This window comes from Drosophila simulans, chromosome 3R (assembly GCF_016746395.2).
Source record: "Drosophila simulans strain w501 chromosome 3R, Prin_Dsim_3.1, whole genome shotgun sequence".
NCBI classification, from domain to species: Eukaryota; Metazoa; Arthropoda; class Insecta; order Diptera; family Drosophilidae; genus Drosophila; species Drosophila simulans.
In genome coordinates, this window is record NC_052523.2 from 24,989,190 (window position 1) to 25,008,217 (window position 19,028).

Here is a 19,028-nt window from a genome sequence, read left to right on the forward strand (position 1 = left end):
AAAGCACGCCACCTGGCGGTGATATTATATTGAAGGGGACTTCCATATTCAAATTAAAAAACGTTACGAGTACTTTTCATTTGCTCATTAAATACACTTTTAATGTTTATTAACCTCTCAGAAAATCATTTTACATTATTCGTATAATTGTCACTTATGTTTAGCAGCAACTTTAAACTTAAAGCATTGAGTCTGCCTATAATTATTGCTTTGTTTGTTTGAATTCGTTTGTTAGCTTACGTTTCTCTTGTTAGATTTGCTCTCTTTTTCGCCTTTCTTCGAGTGGGTGGTGTAAATTATTGACACTACTAAAACGCATTACTCATAATTGTTCGCATTGCTAGGATTAAAATAGACCGACGCTCGAAAGGTTGCTATCGTATATAGTTAAGTTGGATGTATACCCGCCCTAATGCTTAGCTCCTAGGGTATACGTACTCATAATAAATATTGCGGTTTCTAATAATATTCAATACTCGGGGAGCTCAATAAATACTTGAGGTTAATATTGCGCACTCAATTGACGTAAATGATATAAACCCAATCCATTTCGTATTCCTACTACTACGCTTTCATGCGATTCGTTGCAGTAGCGATTTGCCAGGAGACTGACTGTATTGGTTTTCACACTTGTCCAACTTGAATTCGGGTTTCTAACTACTGGCACTCATCAGCAAGAAATGAGCGGTTGAGTTTTGTTCACAACTATGCACAGATTGGAGCTTTAACTAGGCTTACACTACCACTAGCTCGCTAGCTTGCCAAAATTAACAAATTGCATATCTAAAAAGTTCAACTAGGAAGAGATTAGCTTATAGGTGTTCTTATTGTAGATTTTTCGACGAGGTACAAAGTTGTACGTACGAGTATTTGAAAATAAGATGTGTTGTCGTAAGCACAATGAGGTACATGTGTATCAACATCATTCAAATCATCGTTACAATTATTCATTAATTATTATTCATGTATCATTATCAATTACTCGCTATCCATTGCGCAGCCGTATTGCAACTGAATACCCAAGAGACTAGCGTGAAAATCCGAAGACTTGGTTCCGAACTATCCTGCCATCCTGTCATCCTCTCATCCGGCCATCCTGTCGTTCGTCTCGTCTTGTCCCAGTAATAATATAACCTTAATGCTTAATACCACAGTCGAAGTAAGTACTATATGTAAATACACACATACAGTTCATATATGTATGGCCTATACCTACACCTAGATATACATATGTATATTGTTACTACATCATCTTCGCTCTCTTATACACGGTATATTCAAGTAGCGTTCGTCCTTGCCCCACTGCATCGATGGATCTCCGTCTGGTCTCATGCGGGGACTTGGGCTCGCCGCCTCCGCCAGGCGATGGGCGCGATCAGGGCGCGGATCAAGTGCGTCCGGGCCCGCCGCCTGGCCAGGATTATCCACGGCAAGGGCAGCAGCACCAGCGGCAGCAGCCAATAAGCGGGTCATAGCTCCACGTGACCTAGAGCCTGCTCCGTGGCGTTGGCGGCGGTGTGGCAAGTCTGCGTCGACATCCACTCGAAGTCCTTGATGGTAGCCTTGGTAATATGATATAATATATATAAATATGAATACCAGGAGCCTTCATCCCTGGAGTATCTAACCCACCTTGTGCATGGAGTAAACGGCCACGACGACCAGCACGTGCATTATGTTGTGGGAGTTCAGATAGTAGTCCACCACTCCGGGGAACCACTTCTCCGGGATTCGCATCGCTCCGATGGCACCGCCCAGTATGGAGACGCCGTCCTGGAACAGAGGGTTAATGGGCAAATTAGCGAGCGGTATTCGAAAGCGGATTGGTGTTTTGTGTCCGCTAGGAAAAGTGCTAAGCGGCTCTGTCCATTTACTCGAATGTACATATGTATGAAAATGTGACTTACAACTTCAACCTATGCGCACCGAGAGAGGCCAGCCAAAAACGTACAGTTATAGAAAATACCAGTTAGTCAATTGGAAAGCCGGGACATACGCACCTGCAGGTAGACATGGGAAAGGGCCATGTGACTGCCGCCCACCATTCCACGGATGCGCAGGAAGGTCAGGATCGAGCGCATGGCGAAGGGCAGGGCGAAGCACAAGCGACGCTGCCAGGGTGAGCTGGCAGTTAGAGCCTGTCGGGGATTACGGATCGATTAGAGAGGATTCGCATCAACTGCCTGTGACACTCACCTTGTAGAGGCCCCACAGCGAGAGCACGCAGTAGGAAACAATGATGAGCCACTTGAGCACGGGGGGGAAGCACAGAGTGGTGGCTGTGACCAGGGGCAGGGCACCTGGAAATAGAAACCGGAGAGCGGAAGAGATTGTTAGCACACACAGTCTGCCCGCCGATAAGGCGGTCCAGTCGAAAAACAAAGCTCGATCGCGATGGAACGCCTCCCAGCTTCCGCCTGCCTAATCTTTGTCGCCTTGGCCGTCGGTTCATCGGCCATCCAGGGTGGAGTCTTCAAGGAGCTAACGACGCCCCTGGGTCAGCAGATCATGCGCATCGCCAAGTCGGCGGAGATGCGCTCCTTTATGGACACCTCTGTGAGTCCCTGCGACGATTTCTATGGCTATGCCTGCGGGAATTATGCGACAATAAATGCGGCAACATCGCAGAAAGACACCAATATCCGGCAGCTTATGTTTGCCAACTATCTGCGTCGGGTGAGGCAGGTGCTCAACGAGCCCCGGATAAGTACAGATCGGCCGATGGAGGTGCGCGTGAAGTATTTCTACGAGTCCTGCCTGGACACAGCGGCCTTGAGGACGAAACAGCGATCCCATCTGCTCAATATTCTAAGGGAGTTTGGTGGAATGCCGGCGGTGGAGGGAAAGTCCTGGGACTACGTCGGCTTCGATGCCATTGAGATGATGGCTCAGTTGCTCCGCCGCTACGGAAAGTTGACTCTACTGGGTGTCTATGTGGTTCCGGATCACTTAAACTCCCAGATTAAGCGCCTTCAGTTGGGCCAAAGGCTCGATCTCGCTGAGAGCGATGAGTTTGCCAGTCTGTGGAAGAAGTATGCGCTGAAGATGCGTCTGCGGAACCTCCTGGGTCTGTCGGAGGAGCTAGCTGGAAAGACTGCTGAGGAGATAATAGAACTGGAATCGGAACTATCGCGCAGTGCTTTTGACCACAGAATGAATCGTGATCCGCGACTGATGCGCCATCTGACCATGCTGTCCAACATGAGCGATGCTTACGGACCGATTCTTAACGTGACTCGCTTTGTGACCTCCTGGTTGGGTACAGAATACAATCTTCCGGTTTTCGAATCAGTGCCTAGCTACCTTTTCCAGGTGAAGAAGATCCTGCTGAGCACCCCCAACCATGTGGTGGCCAACTTTATGCTGTCCAGTCTGTTAACCGACTTTGAGATCACGGCGAATGAGGATCAACAGAAAGTAATCTGTCACGAGCGGATCACCGAGCTATTTCCCGATGTGGTGGACCATATGGTGTACCACTCATTAGAGCAGCAAAATCCCTACATAGCCAACGAGATGAGGAGTCTGTGGGTGGAGCTAAAGTCCTCCTTCCAGGAAATGCTCAGTTCCCCGGACATCGAATGGCTGGAGAAGCAGACGCGTGAGGAGTTACTAGAAAAACTCAATGGTATGTCCTTCGAGATAGCCGGCGGTCAGGCGGTCAACTTCGAGGAGCAGTACGGCGATCTGGTAGTCAGTTCCGCCGATTATTACGGCAATATCCAACGCCTGCTGGAGGTAAAGGCCAGAATTCTCCGAACGGATCTTTTGCGGGAGTCCAGAAGCGTATACTACTACCACGGTGTAACCGATACTCCTATCTACGAGACGGAAACAAATCTGGTGGTGCTACCGGTCAGCTATATGCAGCACCGCTATCTCTGGGACGAAGTTTATCCGGCTGCCCTTAAGTACGGCACTTTAGGTTTCACCCTGGCTCACGAGATGGCCCACGGTTTCGATGATCTGAATCGGCTCTACGACAGCAGGGGAAACCTCAACGACAACTGGAGCAGCCAGAGCAAGGTGGGGTTTGAGCTGGTCAAAAATTGCCTGGCGGACCAGTTTAGTGGGATGCGGTACGGCAACTTGCGATTGCGAAGATTGAAGTCGCAAGCTGAGAGTATAGCGGATAATGTGGGTATTCGCATTGCGCAGTCGGCGTACTGGAAATGGTTGGATCACGTAGAGATGGAGGACACGGAATCCCTGCCGCACATGACGCAGTCGCCGGATCAGCTTTTCTTCCTCAGCGCAGCTCAGTTCATGTGCTCGGATATCTATCCAGAAAGACGAGCGAACTTCGGGCGAAACAATTTCCATCCGCCGTATGAGGCCAGGGTATTCGCCATGATGATCAACAGTCCAGCCTTCGCCGAGGCATTCCAGTGCACTAACTCGACCAAGATGAATCCCCCAAACAAGTGCCTGATGTATTGAGATTTCCCCTGTCTAGCTGATTACGCGCTTGTATATGTACTGAATAAAATAGTTCCGCTTCCCAAGCATTATCATCGCGTTCGTACTCACCAAAGCTTTGGCTCACCCAGATCCCGACCATGTCCAACTTGAGCAGCGTGTAGTAGACGTTCTCGCCCTTCTCGATGTTCATGAACAGGTGGTAGACGAAGCTGCCGCACCAGGGAGCCACCGATCCGAAGACGTGGCAGAAGGACAGGAACTTGTAGCCACTGTCCCAGGGCATCAGTCCGGGCACGATGGCCAGGATGTAGAAGATGGGTATGGCTAAAATGGTAAGATTAACGAAGGTGAACTTTTAGAATCATTAAATGTATGGGCTTGGTACCTATCCAACTATAAGATAGATATGATGTCACCTATTTATATTTACATACAATGCGCATAGTCGGAGGTAGTAGAGCGTAATATTTAGATAGATTATTTCAGATTGGTCAGTACTCCAACATAAGCCTGACTAGTACGAAGCGAATTTGTTTGGAGCGCGAATTATATAAGAGTGCAGTTGAGATTGTATAAGAGCTGGGAGATAACATGTTGACCTACCCCAGCGCACCCTGGACATTGTATAAACAAATCCCGCTGATAAGGTGGCCGCCACCGATCGGGAGCAATTGAAAATTAGTTGAGTTTAATTAGGCGCGTGATGATGACGAGTCGGCTGTTGTGGCTCTGCCTTTTGGTGGCCATAGTTCCAGCTATGGCCAAGCCATCGGATGCGGGTGATCCCTTTGCCGACGACTTGACTTCGGATTACGCGAAGAAAATCATCGTGCAAGCGAAAGTCGCCGAAATGAAGACAATGATGAAGCCAGAGGTCTCGCCCTGCGACGACTTCTACACCCATGCCTGTGGAAACTGGCATCGTCACAATCCCGCCCAGCTATTGGGCGACGTTATGACCGACAACTTTCAATTAATATCCAAGGGATTCGATCGACGCCTCCAGCGGCTGCTGCGCGCTAATGACCTGCAATCCGAGCTGGAAAAGAAGATGCAGCGTTTCTACATGTCCTGCAATCTGGTCCACCGCGATGATGTGCACTACAAGCTGGCCCTGGAGAACGTCATCGGGGAGTACGGAGCACTCCCGGCCATGGTTGGGGCCCAGTGGAACTCCTCCGACTTCAGTTGGTGGCGAACAGTGGCCCAGATACAGCACAAATACGGAAAACAGATCATCCTAGGCCTGGAGATCATGCACGATATCCGGAACACATCGGTGAACCGCGTGTACATAAGTCAGCCAGATTTTAAGACGATTAACACACGCTTAACGAATCTAATAGAGGAGGTACGCACATCCATGGATCTGCAGCAATACTTCGGTCTGAGTCCCAGCGTTGCAAAACACACGGCCGAGCAGCTCACTGAGTTGGAGAGAACTTTCTCGTCCGGTGGCTCTGGTGCAGCGACTCTGCAGGAATCACTCTCCCTCTATACGGTAGCCGATCTTCAAGAGAAGTACAGCGACCATCTAAATTTCACCGAATTCCTGGCCCTGATCCTCGGCGAGGAAAACATACCAAAGTCGTTGTACATCTATGATGAGGAGTACCTGGACAAAGCACTTCTGACCATGCGGAGCACACCGCTGGCCACACAGGCAAACTACGTTCTGTGGAAGCTGCTCGAGGACTTCCTGGTGGACGCCCAGCCCAAGGACATGGTTAAATGGTGCACCGAATCGACTAAGAAGTACTTCGGAAAGCTCGCCGAGCACGCAGTTTACAAGCGATATCGCAACCCGGTCGTGGAGTCGGAAGTTCACAAGATCTGGGATCAGATCAAAGGAATCTTCAGGCATCGGCTTTCGGGAGACAAACTGGACTGGATATCCAATGCCACCAGGACGTTGGCCATCGAAAAGCTAGAACGTATGCAGCTGAACATCAACTCCTACGATGAGGAGAACTTTGAGAATGTGTATGGAGAGGTGTCCATCGATCGCCTCAATTACGTTCCAAATGTTCAGCAGCTGCTCATTGCCAAGGGCATCCGATTTGTGGCAAGGATTAATCAGCCGGCAGACTCCGTAGATGCCACAGAGCTACTCGGGTTTACTCCCGCCTACAACATTCAGGAGAACAACATCACGATCCCGGTGGCCCTGCTGCAGCCCCGATATTTCTGGGGTGACCAGTATCCGGAGGCATTAAAGTACGCCACTCTGGGCTACCTCCTCGCCCACGAGATGCTACACGGCTTCGACGACGATGGAAGGCAGTACGATGCGTCTGGTAACCTGGCGCCCTGGTGGGACTTGAAATCCCGCTACGAGTTTGAGGAACGGCGCAAGTGCTTCCAGGCCCAGTATCACGAGTACCAATACGGTGGAAAAAAGCTGCCGGAGAGCAAGGATCAGTCGGAGAACATAGCGGATAGTGGAGGCCTTAAGTTGGCCTACGCCGCCTACGAGTTGTGGCTGGGTCAGCAATCCGAGGAGGTGCTTCAGCGAGAAACCATGGAGGGTCTGCCCTTCAACAGTCGCCAGCTTTTCTTCTTGGGATACGCACAATTGTTGTGTGACGACGTCCAGTTTCTGTTCCAGCCCTGGGTGAGTCAATCGGACAGGCATGCACCCAGCAAGTACCGGGTGATTGGACCACTGTCCAATTTCCAGGAGTTCCCCTGGGTCTTCAACTGCTCGCAATCTGCGCCAATGGATCCGGAGTTCAAGTGCGCCATCTATTGATTCATTTGTTATTTAACTAAGTTTGCTTTAATGTTGCTTAACTTGGTAAGCTCAAATGAATAAAAAATAAACAAACAAATATAATAGCATCTTTGAATTGGCAAAAATGTAGTTCTGGCATATATAAATTTAATGCTGAATGTGTCTAGAAATGTAAACAAAGTAGCTTTATCAATGAGAGTGCGTAGAAACATATAGACGGTCATGGCTATATAGACGCTCTAATAATTGCTGTTGACAATATGTGTATTTTAAATTGTCGAGAAGTAACCATTCAATGACCCAACTTTTCAGTGTTAGTTTTTATTATGGGTAGAATTTAGTTTACAGTACTTTAAATGATGTCCTAACTAATCCAGGATTACGGAGAAGAGCTGACACTTCTGGGGAGAGGTCATTCTGCTAGCGCTCCCGCAGTTAAAGTCCCGTCCAAAGGCTCTAAAGTTCGATAGTGCTCCCAGCACGCGGAGGGCATTGGGAGTGCCAAGAAACAGGGATTGCTTGTCCCGGAACTGTTCATTGGCATCATTGCACCACAACTGGGCAAAGCTGAGGAAGAACAGTCTTCGGGAGCCAAGGTTGAGTTGTGGCAAGGACTCGGAGCCCAAGAAGGATGGGTCCAGCTCGGCCAGAAGCCTTCGGTAGGCGTGGTAGGCCACCTGAATGGCCAGATTGTCGGCTATGTTCTCCGCCTGCAGATCGCTCTCCGGCAAGTACTGACCATTGAGCCGCAGTCTTCCGTACTGCTCCTTGAAGCAGGACTTCCTTTTGGAGTACTCAGCAAAGGACTTGGCATCCCACTTGGATGCATCTTCCAGGCTGTGTGCCAACTGCTGAGCCAGCAAGGTGCCCAGACTGCCATACCACACTGCTTTTGGATAGTAGCGGGACCACAGGAAGTTCGGTTGGAGCAGAGCAACTGGTAGCAGGACTCTCTTTCCCACAGGATCATAGGTGACCGATGTCTGAGCCTTCACCTTGACGCTCAAACTTTGATGGTTAAGTATGGTCCTCAGGTTGTGAAGATAATCCCTAGGTTTCAGGTGCAGTTCCTCATATCGCTGCGTGAAATTGACTTCGGCATATCCATTGATCACCAGACTGGTTGTATTCAGCTGCTCTAGTAGTTGTTCTCTCGTCTCCGGAACCAACCAATTCGCTGAAGAGTTTTGTAACAGACCTCTAAAGCTGCGCTGTAACTGCTGCCAGACTACATCTATTTCCTTAAGGGTACCTTCATCTCCATACTGCTTGAACAACATGTGGTCAAGGAGCTCGGCAAAGAGATCCCTGACCCGGCTGACGCACTGCTCCACAACGGATTCCGCTCGCTCGTAGTAGAAGTGCTTTAAAAGCTCATTGAAGACGTAGTTAGCCAGTACGTGAGGTGGTGTCACCGTCACCAGCTCATCTAATTTCATTAGATAACCAGGCACATGCTGGTATAGGGACTCGTTGGCTTCCAACTCCCGGTCAAGGACAGTTTCCACGTACTGGGTGAGATTAGCGACATCAACGTAGTCCGCATCACTTGGAGTGTACAATTTGGACATCACTCCAACTCGGCGATCCACCATAATGGCGGCAACCTTTTGCTCAAACTCTGTGATTTCCCTTGCCGTTGTTACGGCCACTTTGGGATCCACACCTAAGTGACGTTCGAGGTGATTGGCTATGTCTTCTGCCACGCCCTTTCTGTTGGCCTCCGGACGAATCTGCTTTGGCTGTCCCACGAATATGTGATCCGCCGACTGCTGAAAGAGCAAAAGGATGTCAAAGCCGTACTGCCGCTTTATTCGCGCCACCGTGTCCAGCCAATCAAACTCCTCGGCTGGCCACTCCTGACCCGGGAGACTTAGGACGGGCATGCGTCCGAATTCAGCCACAATTTCCTGCAACTGACGTCTGTAGAGATCCTCCGCCGCCTGTCGGAAGAGCAGGCAACTGGCATAAAACTCCTTCAGTCGGAGAACGGCCACCTCATCCGTTTCCTCGTTCGCCGGCTGCTCCATCAGTCGCTGCTGCTTGTGGCTATAGGCCTTGAGCAGCAGCTGCACGAAGTTCGTCTCGCGGGGATAGGCATCGTTGGCCGGATTGATCTGGGGCCAATTTCCGCAGCTGTAGTCGTAGAAGTTGTCGCAGGCATCCGCGTCCTGCTGCATATAGCTCCGCATCTCGGCTGACTTGGACAGACGCATCAGTCGCTGGACATAGGCGCTGTCATTGGACTGCGAGATCAGCTGCTCCCGCGCCTGGATGCGCAGGTCAATGGCCGGCTGACCAGTTAGCAGGTGACCTCGACCACTTCCCACCAGATGGAGCAGCAGTAGCTGGAGCAGGGCATGTGCGATACGAAAGTTCTCCATGGCGAACACTCCGAGAGCGACTGAACGGGCAGCTCGACAAGACGCACTTCCGCACCCACTCTCTGCGACTGAGATTGAGATTAAGCTGCACTGAGAGAAATCTGAACGCAGTCCTGTTATATGCATTATTCCATTCCATTATATGATATTTGGAATATATTTTCCGGTTGAGAAATATTGCCTATTGGTTTATATGCCACATATTATTGTATGTATGGGCTTGAAGTTTCTTTCAGTGCAGCACGGGGTGGAAGCGCTGCCCCAGCTCTTCCTTATCACCCGCTTGGTCGTGGGTCCCATGTTTCTGTCCCAAGTTAGAGGGGAGTGCGTGATTGGAATACAGCTCACGTTATAGTGTAATAATTGGGTGGAATGCTATGGGCACTTAATGACGTCAGTAACTAGTATTGGCCGTTAATTGCTTTGGTTTGCATATTATTACAGTCGATAGCATTACGATTATATACTATAGAAGAGTGCATTGCATTTAAACGGGTTTCCCGTTTTGGCATGAACTTCGACGAGGTATTCTCATTTTAAAATGTATGCTAAGAACCGAAGATTTGGTTACCACCTCTAAGTTATAATAAGAAAGAAAGCGATAAGCCTAAGCGCTCCATTCCTTTTTCGGCAGCTTATTAACTACTTGGTTTATTCAAATATTTCATTTTAAAAGAGACACATGGCGATGAAATTGCTCTGCATTTGGATTGTTGGTCACGTTGTCAGTGCCCTGGTTATAGCGGCCCCCACAAGCGAGGATGTGCTCAACCAGGACACGCCCTACATGAAGGAACTACTGCGTCAAGCCAAAGCTGCTGAGATCGAGAGCTTTATGGACCAGAAGTCGGATCCTTGCAAGGATTTCTACTCTTTCTCCTGTGGCAACTACAAGCGCATCAACTCGGCTTTGACTATGCGGGTAATGAGTACTGGAGTATTCGAGACTTTGACCAATGGATTCAACCGAAAGATCGTAAAGATGCTCAACACACCCCACGATACCTACGACACTCCGGAGGACATTCAGGTGAAGCATTTCTACGAGTCCTGTCTCCGGATCAAGGAGCTCAACTCGACGTACAGCGAAAAGCTTAAGGGGCTCATTGCTGAATTTGGAACGATGCCGCTGCTCGAAGGATCCTCCTGGCAGGAGGACGACTTCGACTGGCTGAATACTACTGCTCGCATGGCCCACCGATACGGAATAACGTCCATTATAGGCGTTGGAGTCGCCACGGACTTCGCCAATAACCAAAAAAACATTATCTACATAGGCCAGCAGGAGTTCCCACTGAAGACACGGTCCATGTATATGGACAACGAAACGGCCATCTACCGCCAAAATTATCAGAGTAATGTGCAGCTCATTTTGAAGCGATACTTAGGTGTTGAGGTCGAATTGGCAAGAAAAGCGGCCAAGGAAATGATTGACTTCGAGGTGGACTTGGCCCATGGACTGGTGGACAACAACGAGCACCTGGACCTAAGGGACCTGGTGGAACTTCTGACTGTCGCTGAATTGCGTGAGAGATATGCCCCCACCCTGGACACAGACCAATTAATATTCGTGAGCATGGGAGAGAAGATTTCCGACAAGATCTACGAATTCAACAAGCGTTATCAGCAAAATTTGGTCGAGGTGATCGAGCGTACGCCCAAGAGCACTGTAGCCAACTATTTATTCATTAGCCTGATCTGGGAGTTTATAAAAAAACCAAGTGGACTGGAGGAAAAGCCGACAGAGGCCTGTGTGGACTTCACCAAGACGTACTTCGCCAAGAATCTGGACAACATGATCTACCGCCGCTACAAAAACGAGAAATCCTCCAGAGAAATCGACAACATGTGGCATCAATTGAAGTCCGCCTTTAAGGAGACCTTGTTATCCAGTCCGGCTCTAGATTGGATCGAGCCATCCACTAGAAGTCTTGCCATCGCTAAGCTGGAGGCTATGACCCTGCAGGTCAACAACTACGCAAAGGAGAACTTTACCGAGGACTTTGCGGACCTCAATTTGCAAAGCACGGACTGCGTGGAGAATTTGCGACAGGTTCAGATGATGCAAGCAAAACAAATGCGCCAATTGTTTCACCAGCCGGCTAAACCACTGGAAGCGGGCGAACTTATGAGCTATACGCCAAGCAACGTCCTGGTGGAGAACACTATCAAGGTTCCGGTTTCCCTCCTACAACCCTTCTACATTTGGTCCGATGTCTACCCCAATGCGATTGTGTTCGGAACCTTAGCCTACCTAATTGGACACGAGCTGATCCACGGATTCGACGACAGCGGACGGAAGTTCGACGAGAAGGGGAACTCGAAGGATTGGTGGGATGAGAAGTCCAGCAGCAACTTTCTGAAACGGAGGGAATGCTTCACCAAGCAGTACGGCAGGTATGTCTACGATGGCATTCAGCTGAAGGAGTCAAACGCGCAGTCGGAGAACATTGCGGACAACGGCGGAATGCGACTGGCCTACACCGCCTACCGGCAATGGTACGAAAACCAGCTGACACTTCCTAATGGGGCTCAGGAAATGACCAAGGAGACCCTGCCCAATATGCGATACACCGCCAAACAACTGTTCTTCATCAGCTTTGCTCAGAGCTGGTGCAACGATGTACATCCCAAGGTGAAGGCCTTTCAGGTATCAACGGACAAGCACATGCCAGGAAAGTTCCGCGTTATTGGAACTTTATCTAACTTCGAGGAGTTCTCAAAGGAGTTCAACTGCCACGCCGGAACAGCCATGAATCCCATCGATAAATGCATACTTTACTAGAGTATATAATAGTAAAAACTAAGCAGTTCAACTTTTCAATTTTATTCGTTGTTAACTATTTACTTTGTGATTTCTAAGTTTTGGAAGGGATGAGCACTTTAGTAATGGTTAATATCCGACCTAATCCCATATTTTCTTATCCTATACCTCAACCTTAATTCATAAAGTGATGTTGAACAAATAAAATTTAAATATGCCTATTTACAATGTTTTTAGCGAAATGTGGAGATTCTGCTTTCGTCACAATTCGGAAACGTGCCGGCTGAGGCTTATATTGTTTGAGGTTTACAATAGACACACATCAACTGGACGTCATGGCAGAGTAATCAACTACCTTGACATCAATTCTATCATTCACGTGAGTAGAACAATATAAAGAGTCTTTGCTAAAAGCACATTTACTTTAACAGCTTAATGAAGGTTATATTAAAAAATCATTGACTTCTTTCTGAGTAAAAATTCAGCCAATAAGGAAAAGTATAACAGATCCGAATCTAATTTTATAAAATGAAAGGTTTTCGCTAGTATTATACAACTAAAGCATATCTACAGAAAAAGTTTGTAGACAAGTTAAGTTCAGCTGTAATGTAACAGCTATAGTGAATGATAATGCTTCCGAGAAAAAAATGATTTGATAAAAATTAGCAAGCTGTTTGCAATCAGCAGTGAGCAATAGGAACTCAGTGTTTGAGCTGAGCACTGTGTCAGAGAGCACCCGATAACCCCAGGGTCGCCTTTTGTTTACCGAGATCCGAGGAGCGGCTTGGCTTTAATGGGGATGGCGATGAACTCATCAGATCAACTGAGGCACGACAGTCGATCATGGGAATTAAAACGAAGCACAACGCGATGCAGTTGCTCTGTATTTGCATTGCTGGCCACGTCCTAAGTGCGATGGTCGCGGCTGCTCCTACCAGCGAGGAAGATCTCAAACAGGACACGCCCTACATGAAGGAACTACTGCGTCAGGCGAAGACGGCTGAGATCGAGAGCTTTATGGACCAGAAGGCGGATCCATGCAACGATTTCTACGCATTCTCCTGTGGCAATTATAAGCGCATCAACTCGGCTTTGAGCATGCAAGTGGTCACCACTGGAGTATTCGAGACTCTGACCAAAGGACTTAACCGAAAGATCCTGAAGATGCTCAACACACCCCACGATACCTACGACACTCCGGAAGACATTAAGGTGAAGCATTTCTACGAGTCCTGCCTCCGGATCAAGGAGCTCAACTCGACGTACAGCGAAAAGCTTAAGGGGCTCATTGCTGAGTTCGGAACGATGCCGCTGCTCGAAGGATCCTCCTGGCAGGAGGACGACTTCGACTGGCTGAATACTACTGCTCGCATGGCCTACCGATACGGTATAACTCCTGTTATGGGCATTGAGGTGAATAAGGACTTGGCCAGCAATACCCGGAACCGAATATACCTGGGTCAGCAGGACTTCCCGCTGGAGGCGCGTTCCATGTACGTCGATGATGCAACAGCAGTATATCGTCAGAAATATCGTAATAATATCCAGCGCATCTTGCAGCGTTCCCTGGGCGTGCAAATGGATTTGGCCAAAAAAACGGCCAAGGAACTGATTGACTTTGAGGTGGATTTGGCTCAAGGACTAGTGGACGATAGCGAAGGACTAGATCTGGGTGAATTGACCCAGTTACTCACAGTGGACGAAATCCAGAGAAGGTACTCCCCCACCTTGGATATCGACCGATTGCTGTTTGTGAGCATGGGAGAGCTCATTTCCGACCAGATTTACGAATATAACAAACGTTATCAGCAAAACTTGGTCGAAGTCATTAAGCGTACGCCCAAGCGCATTGTAGCCAACTATATATTCTTTCGGCTGATCTGGGAGTTTGTGGAGACGCCATCCGATTCGCAGGAGAAGCAGAAGCAGGCATGCGTGGACCTTACCAAGAAGTACTTTGCCAAAAATCTGGACAACATGTTCTATCGTCGCTACAACAACGAGAAATCCTCGAGAGAAATCGACAACATGTGGCGTCAATTGAAGTCTACCTTTAACGAGACACTCCGTTCCAGTCCCGCCTTGAATTGGATCGAGCGACCCACACGGAACCTTGCTATGGCGAAGCTACAGGCGATGACGCTGGAGGTCAACAACTACTCAGATGACAACTTCACCGAGGAGTTTGCCGAACTCAATCTGCAAAGTGACGACTACGTGGAGAATGTGCGATATACAAGCCTACTTGGGGCCAAACAGATGCGGGAGATGCTCCACAAGCCGGCCAAACCGTTTGAGGCGGGCTCCCAACTCAGTTACACCCCGGCCAACATCCTGATAGAGAACACCATCAAGGTTCCGGTGGCCCTGCTACAGCCCTTCTACATTTGGTCCGATGTCTACCCCAATGCGATTATGTTCGGAACCCTGGCCTCCCTAATTGGACACGAGTTAATCCACGGATTCGACGACAGCGGGCGGAAGTTCGACGAGAAGGGGAACTCGAAGGATTGGTGGGATGAGAAGTCCAGCAGCAACTTCCTGAAACGACGGGACTGCTTCACCAAGCAGTACGGCAGGTATGTCTACGACGGCATTCAGCTGAAGGAGTCAACCGCGCAGTCGGAGAACATTGCGGACAACGGCGGAATGCGACTGGCCTACACCGCCTACCGGCAATGGTACGAAAACCAGCTGACACTTCCTAATGGGGCTCAGGATATGACCAAGGAGACCCTACCCAACCTGCGATACACCGCCACACAACTGTTCTTCATCAGCTTTGCTCAGAGCTGGTGCAACGATGCACATCCCAGTGTGAAGGCACTTCAGGTGTCAACCGACCAGCACATGCCAGGAAAGTTCCGCGTTATTGGATCTTTATCTAACTTCGACGAGTTCTCGAAGGAGTTCAACTGCCCAGCCGGATCCGCCATGAATCCTAGTGAGAAATGCATACTGTACTAGATAGATTGACCCGAAATGTCATTCCTCAACTTGATCAACCAAACCTATTTAGATTTGCTAATATTGAGGGTATTTAAATTATAGTTTCGAGTAAGCGCGAAGAAATTTTGTTGACTTGGTCAAAAAATTCAAATTTTAAAATCTGTGAAATAAATAGAACGTAAAAATTGTACCTTACACTAATGGAAGTTATCAACAAAATCCATGTTCAGCTGGGGGTGAATGCTATCTTTAGTTGGCCACTTTCTTATGCATGCCCAAGCCAACCTCAGTCAAGGTTCATTACAAATTCCGACCTAATCTATTTACGTGCCTCCACTTGGCTTTGACCGTGATTGTTACGAGCAGTTAGACGCGGCGGATCGATAATTAAGCCAGTGGTGACAGGTGGGTGGGAAAGGGGCGGAGGTGGAAGGTTGAGGGCAAACGGAACTCACCATGTGTCAGTATGTTGATGGTCTCGTTGTGCCAGTAGAACAGGCTGAGGAGGCATCCCTTGAAGGTCTGCAGTGGTCTGTAACCACGGAGTACGTAGGGATTGAACTGAAGATACGTGGGCATGTCCTGCCAGGGCAGCAGCTGGACCACATTCTCGTCGGATCCGGAACTGCTGCTGCTGCTGCTGGAGCTGCTGGCACTGCTACTAGGCCCCGATGAAGCTGCAGCTGGTGGATGCTCCGCTGCAGGGACTAGCGAACTTGTTGCTGATCCCGATCCCAGCAAGGCAGACGTTGGCGTGATGGAAGCTTTGGCGGAAGACGTTGATGATGTGGCGGGCATATCCGGCTGAGTGGGTTCAGTGGATGCTATTGCGGTTGCTGTTTCCGGCGCCTCCTTGCCTTTCATTCCGTTCAGGGAAAGGGTCTCAGCGGGAGCACTTGGGATGCCTGGAGCTCCACACGCTTCCACTTGGCCATCAGTGGCGCGTGTAGGTGGCGTGGGTGGCGGAGTCAGCGACATGGTCTCCACGGTGCTGCCCAGGCAGTCGCATCCAGTATTTCCTCCTCCAATCCGGGCCTTTGTGGAGCTGCCCAGCAGCTGCTGATCGGGTTTCAGGTCAACGGCGACTGCAGCGGCGGCGGCGGCAGCGGTGTCCATGCCGTGCTAATACCTTCGATCGTTTTCGAAATCGGTAGCGGTAACGGTAACGGTTACGGTTTCGGGCTCACTTCCAGTTATAATTACTGTTCCAGTTCCGGTTCCGGTTGCGTGGCCGTTTCCGTTTCCGGTTCCCTAGCTGGCCAGCTGAAAGCGAAAGCAAACGTCATGAATTATGGATCGTCTATATGCGGCTGGCCAAGATGCGATGTGTTACGTATGTGTTGCCAAAAAAAACACGTGCGAAAGCGAAAAGGAAAATGAAAACGAGACCAGGACAATGTCAACACACACACACTCGCACAGCAGCCTCGTGACCCAAAAAGGCCTGCGCCATTTGTACTCCTCAGTGTGTGTGTGTAATTGAATATTCCATGCGACTCACGCGAGTCTCGGATTAGGCCACAAATATCAGCTCCCGGGCTCGGGAAAAAATCAATAAAAATACTTACTTCTGCCATGGAACGCGCAAACGTTTTTGGTACAGAATCCTACTCGCAAATGTAGAGGGATTACGTTTTTTCGGGGACTAGAATCCTGGACCGATGCTACGATGAGCAAGTTTCTCCATTCGGCTTGCAGATGTTACGTGGGCGGGGCATACTATATAGTCTATCGGTATTCAAGCCATTCCATCGGCTTCTGTGGGCTTCTTTCGGACAAAATAAAGTATATCCCAGCTAGATTGACTCTTTCCCAGAGCGACAAAACGCGGGAAGCAGAGTTCGGGGAAGTGAATCCGCGCACACGACCGTTGGGATAGGCACGTCAGTATTTGACTGAGCGTGGGCACACGATAACGATACCGTTATTTTTCCTCGCGTATTGTTATGCAATTGAATGAATCGGAACCCGTATTTTTATTGGGCGCCAAAGCAGCGCAGGCGCAGTGCCGAACATGAGGTAGCCAGCTGGTGCTCGCGCAATTACTCTTTAATTTTAAAAAGGCAAATTTACAACAATTAAAAAGTTGATTTATTTGTTTTGTAACGCTTTTGTATCAGTCGTCCGTTGCTAGTTTTGAATTTGAATACTTCCCGCCTGTATTTTCATTATCTGGCAACTTTAACTACTGCTTACTCTTACTAACACTGTGCTATGACGACCCTTAAAGGTTGCATTGCCTAACATCGATATCAACAAAACATCGATAAGAGTCGCTCAATAACATGTTTCTCACATCACTAACCAAGTGCAATTCAATTTAATCCGTTGCAAATAACCGCGCATTAATTATATTTGTTGCACTGCAGGCTGCTGATAAGAGCTGTTGAAAAGAGCAGCCCAGCCAAACGAGCACCGCAATGCGGTAGTTTCATCGCAAACGAGCTGATAGAGGCGTACTGCGCGCCGGAAGCGAAAAAGGGCGCCAAAAGGTGAACATTCCCATGCAAACACTCGCACTTAAGCATAAACAACAGGACAAAACCCATGCAACTACCCTCACCGAAGGACAAACACATGCCCAGCGGCAGCGTGCAGCAAGCGAAAGCGAATTTCTCCTGGCAGTCGCTAACGCAACTCTTGAGCGGCCTGTGGCAGCGCCTCTATTTGCCGCGTTCGCCGTTTTTGGCTCTGCCAGCGCCGCCCCTCGCCACGCCCCCAGCTAATACTACGCAGCGCCGCGCGAAGAAAGAGGTAAGACGGCTGCAAAGCCCCAAACAAGATATGAAAATGCTCGACAAAACAGATAGCTCGAAAATAGGGAAAACAAGATATCCAACAAAACTGCTACCTGTCCATGGGATTTGTGGCACCCATACAGACGCAGACGCGAGCGTGCGGGTGCACAGCTGACTACGCAGCACGCCGCACACGCTCATATTCTTAACACACGATTTATATTAGAGCAGAACAGTTACTTTCCAGTTTTTGCTCCCAGAAGCAAAGTTTTGTGGAATTGTATTCTTTTTTATTGGTTGTAGGTCATTATTATTGCGCTGTTTTAGTTTTTCCCCCAAAGTGTTTTGTTTGGTACTGTTGTTGCGCGCTCGGCAGCTCTTTTTCGTCAGCGTTTTTCAACACTGTTTAGTTGGCGTGCACAACACTGTCTCCCAGACGTGGTGAATAAAATACCAAGTGACGTGAATTGAAGGAAAAAAACACGATTTTCAACGTAAACGCACACTATTTTTCGGTGTGTGTGAAAAGCCCAAAAAGCGTTTTCAACAACAGGCAGAAGCCAGGATTTGCAGGACAACAATTGTGGATATAGCGGCAGCAGCAGCTGCTCAAAAGGCAACAACAACGGCAGCGACAGCGACGCTTCGGCCAAGCAACAACAACAGTAGCAAAGCAAAGCCAGCGGAGCGCATACAACAAAAATCAATTTTCGCGCTCGTGAAAAATATCAGCAGCAAATTGCAAGGTAGATGCGCTAATGGTTAGCTAATTAAAATGCGAAAGTTTTTGGACTTTTTCGTTGCTTTTATTTGTAGTCCGTTTTTCCAATGCACCCACACAGAGGCACAATATTGCAATTTGCTTGAGCGCCCGCGTGTGCGAGTGTGTGTATGTGGGTGTGAATGTGTGCGTGTGCGTGCCAGCTGTATTCCGTACTGTACTCACCTCTTTGGTGGGAACAGCTGAAAGGGGTGGTGGGTGATACGGGGCTGTTCCCAGTGCTCACACCACCCGTTGACTTACGGTTCATAAGTAC

General features: G+C 48.9%; 7 protein-coding genes across 8 annotated transcripts in view; 5 read left to right on the forward strand and 2 right to left on the reverse strand.

The window, feature by feature from the left end:
* Nucleotides 1–70: 70 nt before the first annotated feature.
* LOC6729972 (progestin and adipoQ receptor family member 4) lies at nucleotides 71–17,175 on the reverse strand. 2 transcript variants are annotated; one of them, XM_039294963.1, is made up of 8 exons: nucleotides 16,822–17,174; nucleotides 15,709–16,516; nucleotides 4,531–4,746; nucleotides 2,197–2,300; nucleotides 2,001–2,138; nucleotides 1,908–1,916; nucleotides 1,633–1,773; nucleotides 71–1,562 (listed from the first exon to the last, which is right to left on the reverse strand). In XM_039294963.1, exons 2-8 carry the CDS (start codon nucleotides 16,367–16,369, stop codon nucleotides 1,470–1,472), a joined length of 1,362 nt encoding a protein of 453 aa, XP_039150897.1. In that variant the 5' UTR covers nucleotides 16,370–16,516; nucleotides 16,822–17,174; the 3' UTR covers nucleotides 71–1,469. The 2 variants fall into 2 exon arrangements, with proteins under 2 accessions (XP_039150897.1, XP_016036732.1); XM_016174515.2 differs by lacking the exon at nucleotides 1,908–1,916 and having other exon boundaries at nucleotides 16,822–17,175.
* LOC27207011 (neprilysin-1) lies at nucleotides 2,294–4,508 on the forward strand. The gene has a single exon (XM_016182775.2). It carries the CDS (start codon nucleotides 2,395–2,397, stop codon nucleotides 4,438–4,440), a length of 2,046 nt encoding a protein of 681 aa, XP_016036733.1. The 5' UTR covers nucleotides 2,294–2,394; the 3' UTR covers nucleotides 4,441–4,508.
* On the forward strand, nucleotides 5,075–7,281 carry LOC6729968 (neprilysin-1). Its single transcript, XM_002105226.4, has one exon. It carries the CDS (start codon nucleotides 5,126–5,128, stop codon nucleotides 7,172–7,174), a length of 2,049 nt encoding a protein of 682 aa, XP_002105262.2. The 5' UTR covers nucleotides 5,075–5,125; the 3' UTR covers nucleotides 7,175–7,281.
* LOC6729969 (neprilysin-4) lies at nucleotides 7,461–9,578 on the reverse strand. The gene has a single exon (XM_002105227.4). It carries the CDS (start codon nucleotides 9,538–9,540, stop codon nucleotides 7,525–7,527), a length of 2,016 nt encoding a protein of 671 aa, XP_002105263.3. The 5' UTR covers nucleotides 9,541–9,578; the 3' UTR covers nucleotides 7,461–7,524.
* LOC6729970 (neprilysin-4) lies at nucleotides 10,110–12,525 on the forward strand. Its single transcript, XM_002105228.4, has one exon. It carries the CDS (start codon nucleotides 10,223–10,225, stop codon nucleotides 12,323–12,325), a length of 2,103 nt encoding a protein of 700 aa, XP_002105264.2. The 5' UTR covers nucleotides 10,110–10,222; the 3' UTR covers nucleotides 12,326–12,525.
* On the forward strand, nucleotides 13,119–15,448 carry LOC6729971 (neprilysin-4). Its single transcript, XM_016177711.3, has one exon. It carries the CDS (start codon nucleotides 13,148–13,150, stop codon nucleotides 15,269–15,271), a length of 2,124 nt encoding a protein of 707 aa, XP_016036734.1. The 5' UTR covers nucleotides 13,119–13,147; the 3' UTR covers nucleotides 15,272–15,448.
* A 326-nt stretch (nucleotides 17,176–17,501) lies between the features above and the next one.
* The window catches only part of LOC6729974 (serine/threonine-protein kinase Doa), a 34,615-nt gene continuing 33,088 nt past the window's right edge, over nucleotides 17,502–19,028 (forward strand). The window contains exon 1 of the mRNA XM_016177719.3: nucleotides 17,502–18,007. Coding sequence (XP_016036742.1) covers nucleotides 17,801–18,007 — 207 coding nt within the window. The 5' untranslated portion in view covers nucleotides 17,502–17,800. The remainder of the gene's footprint in view (nucleotides 18,008–19,028) is intronic.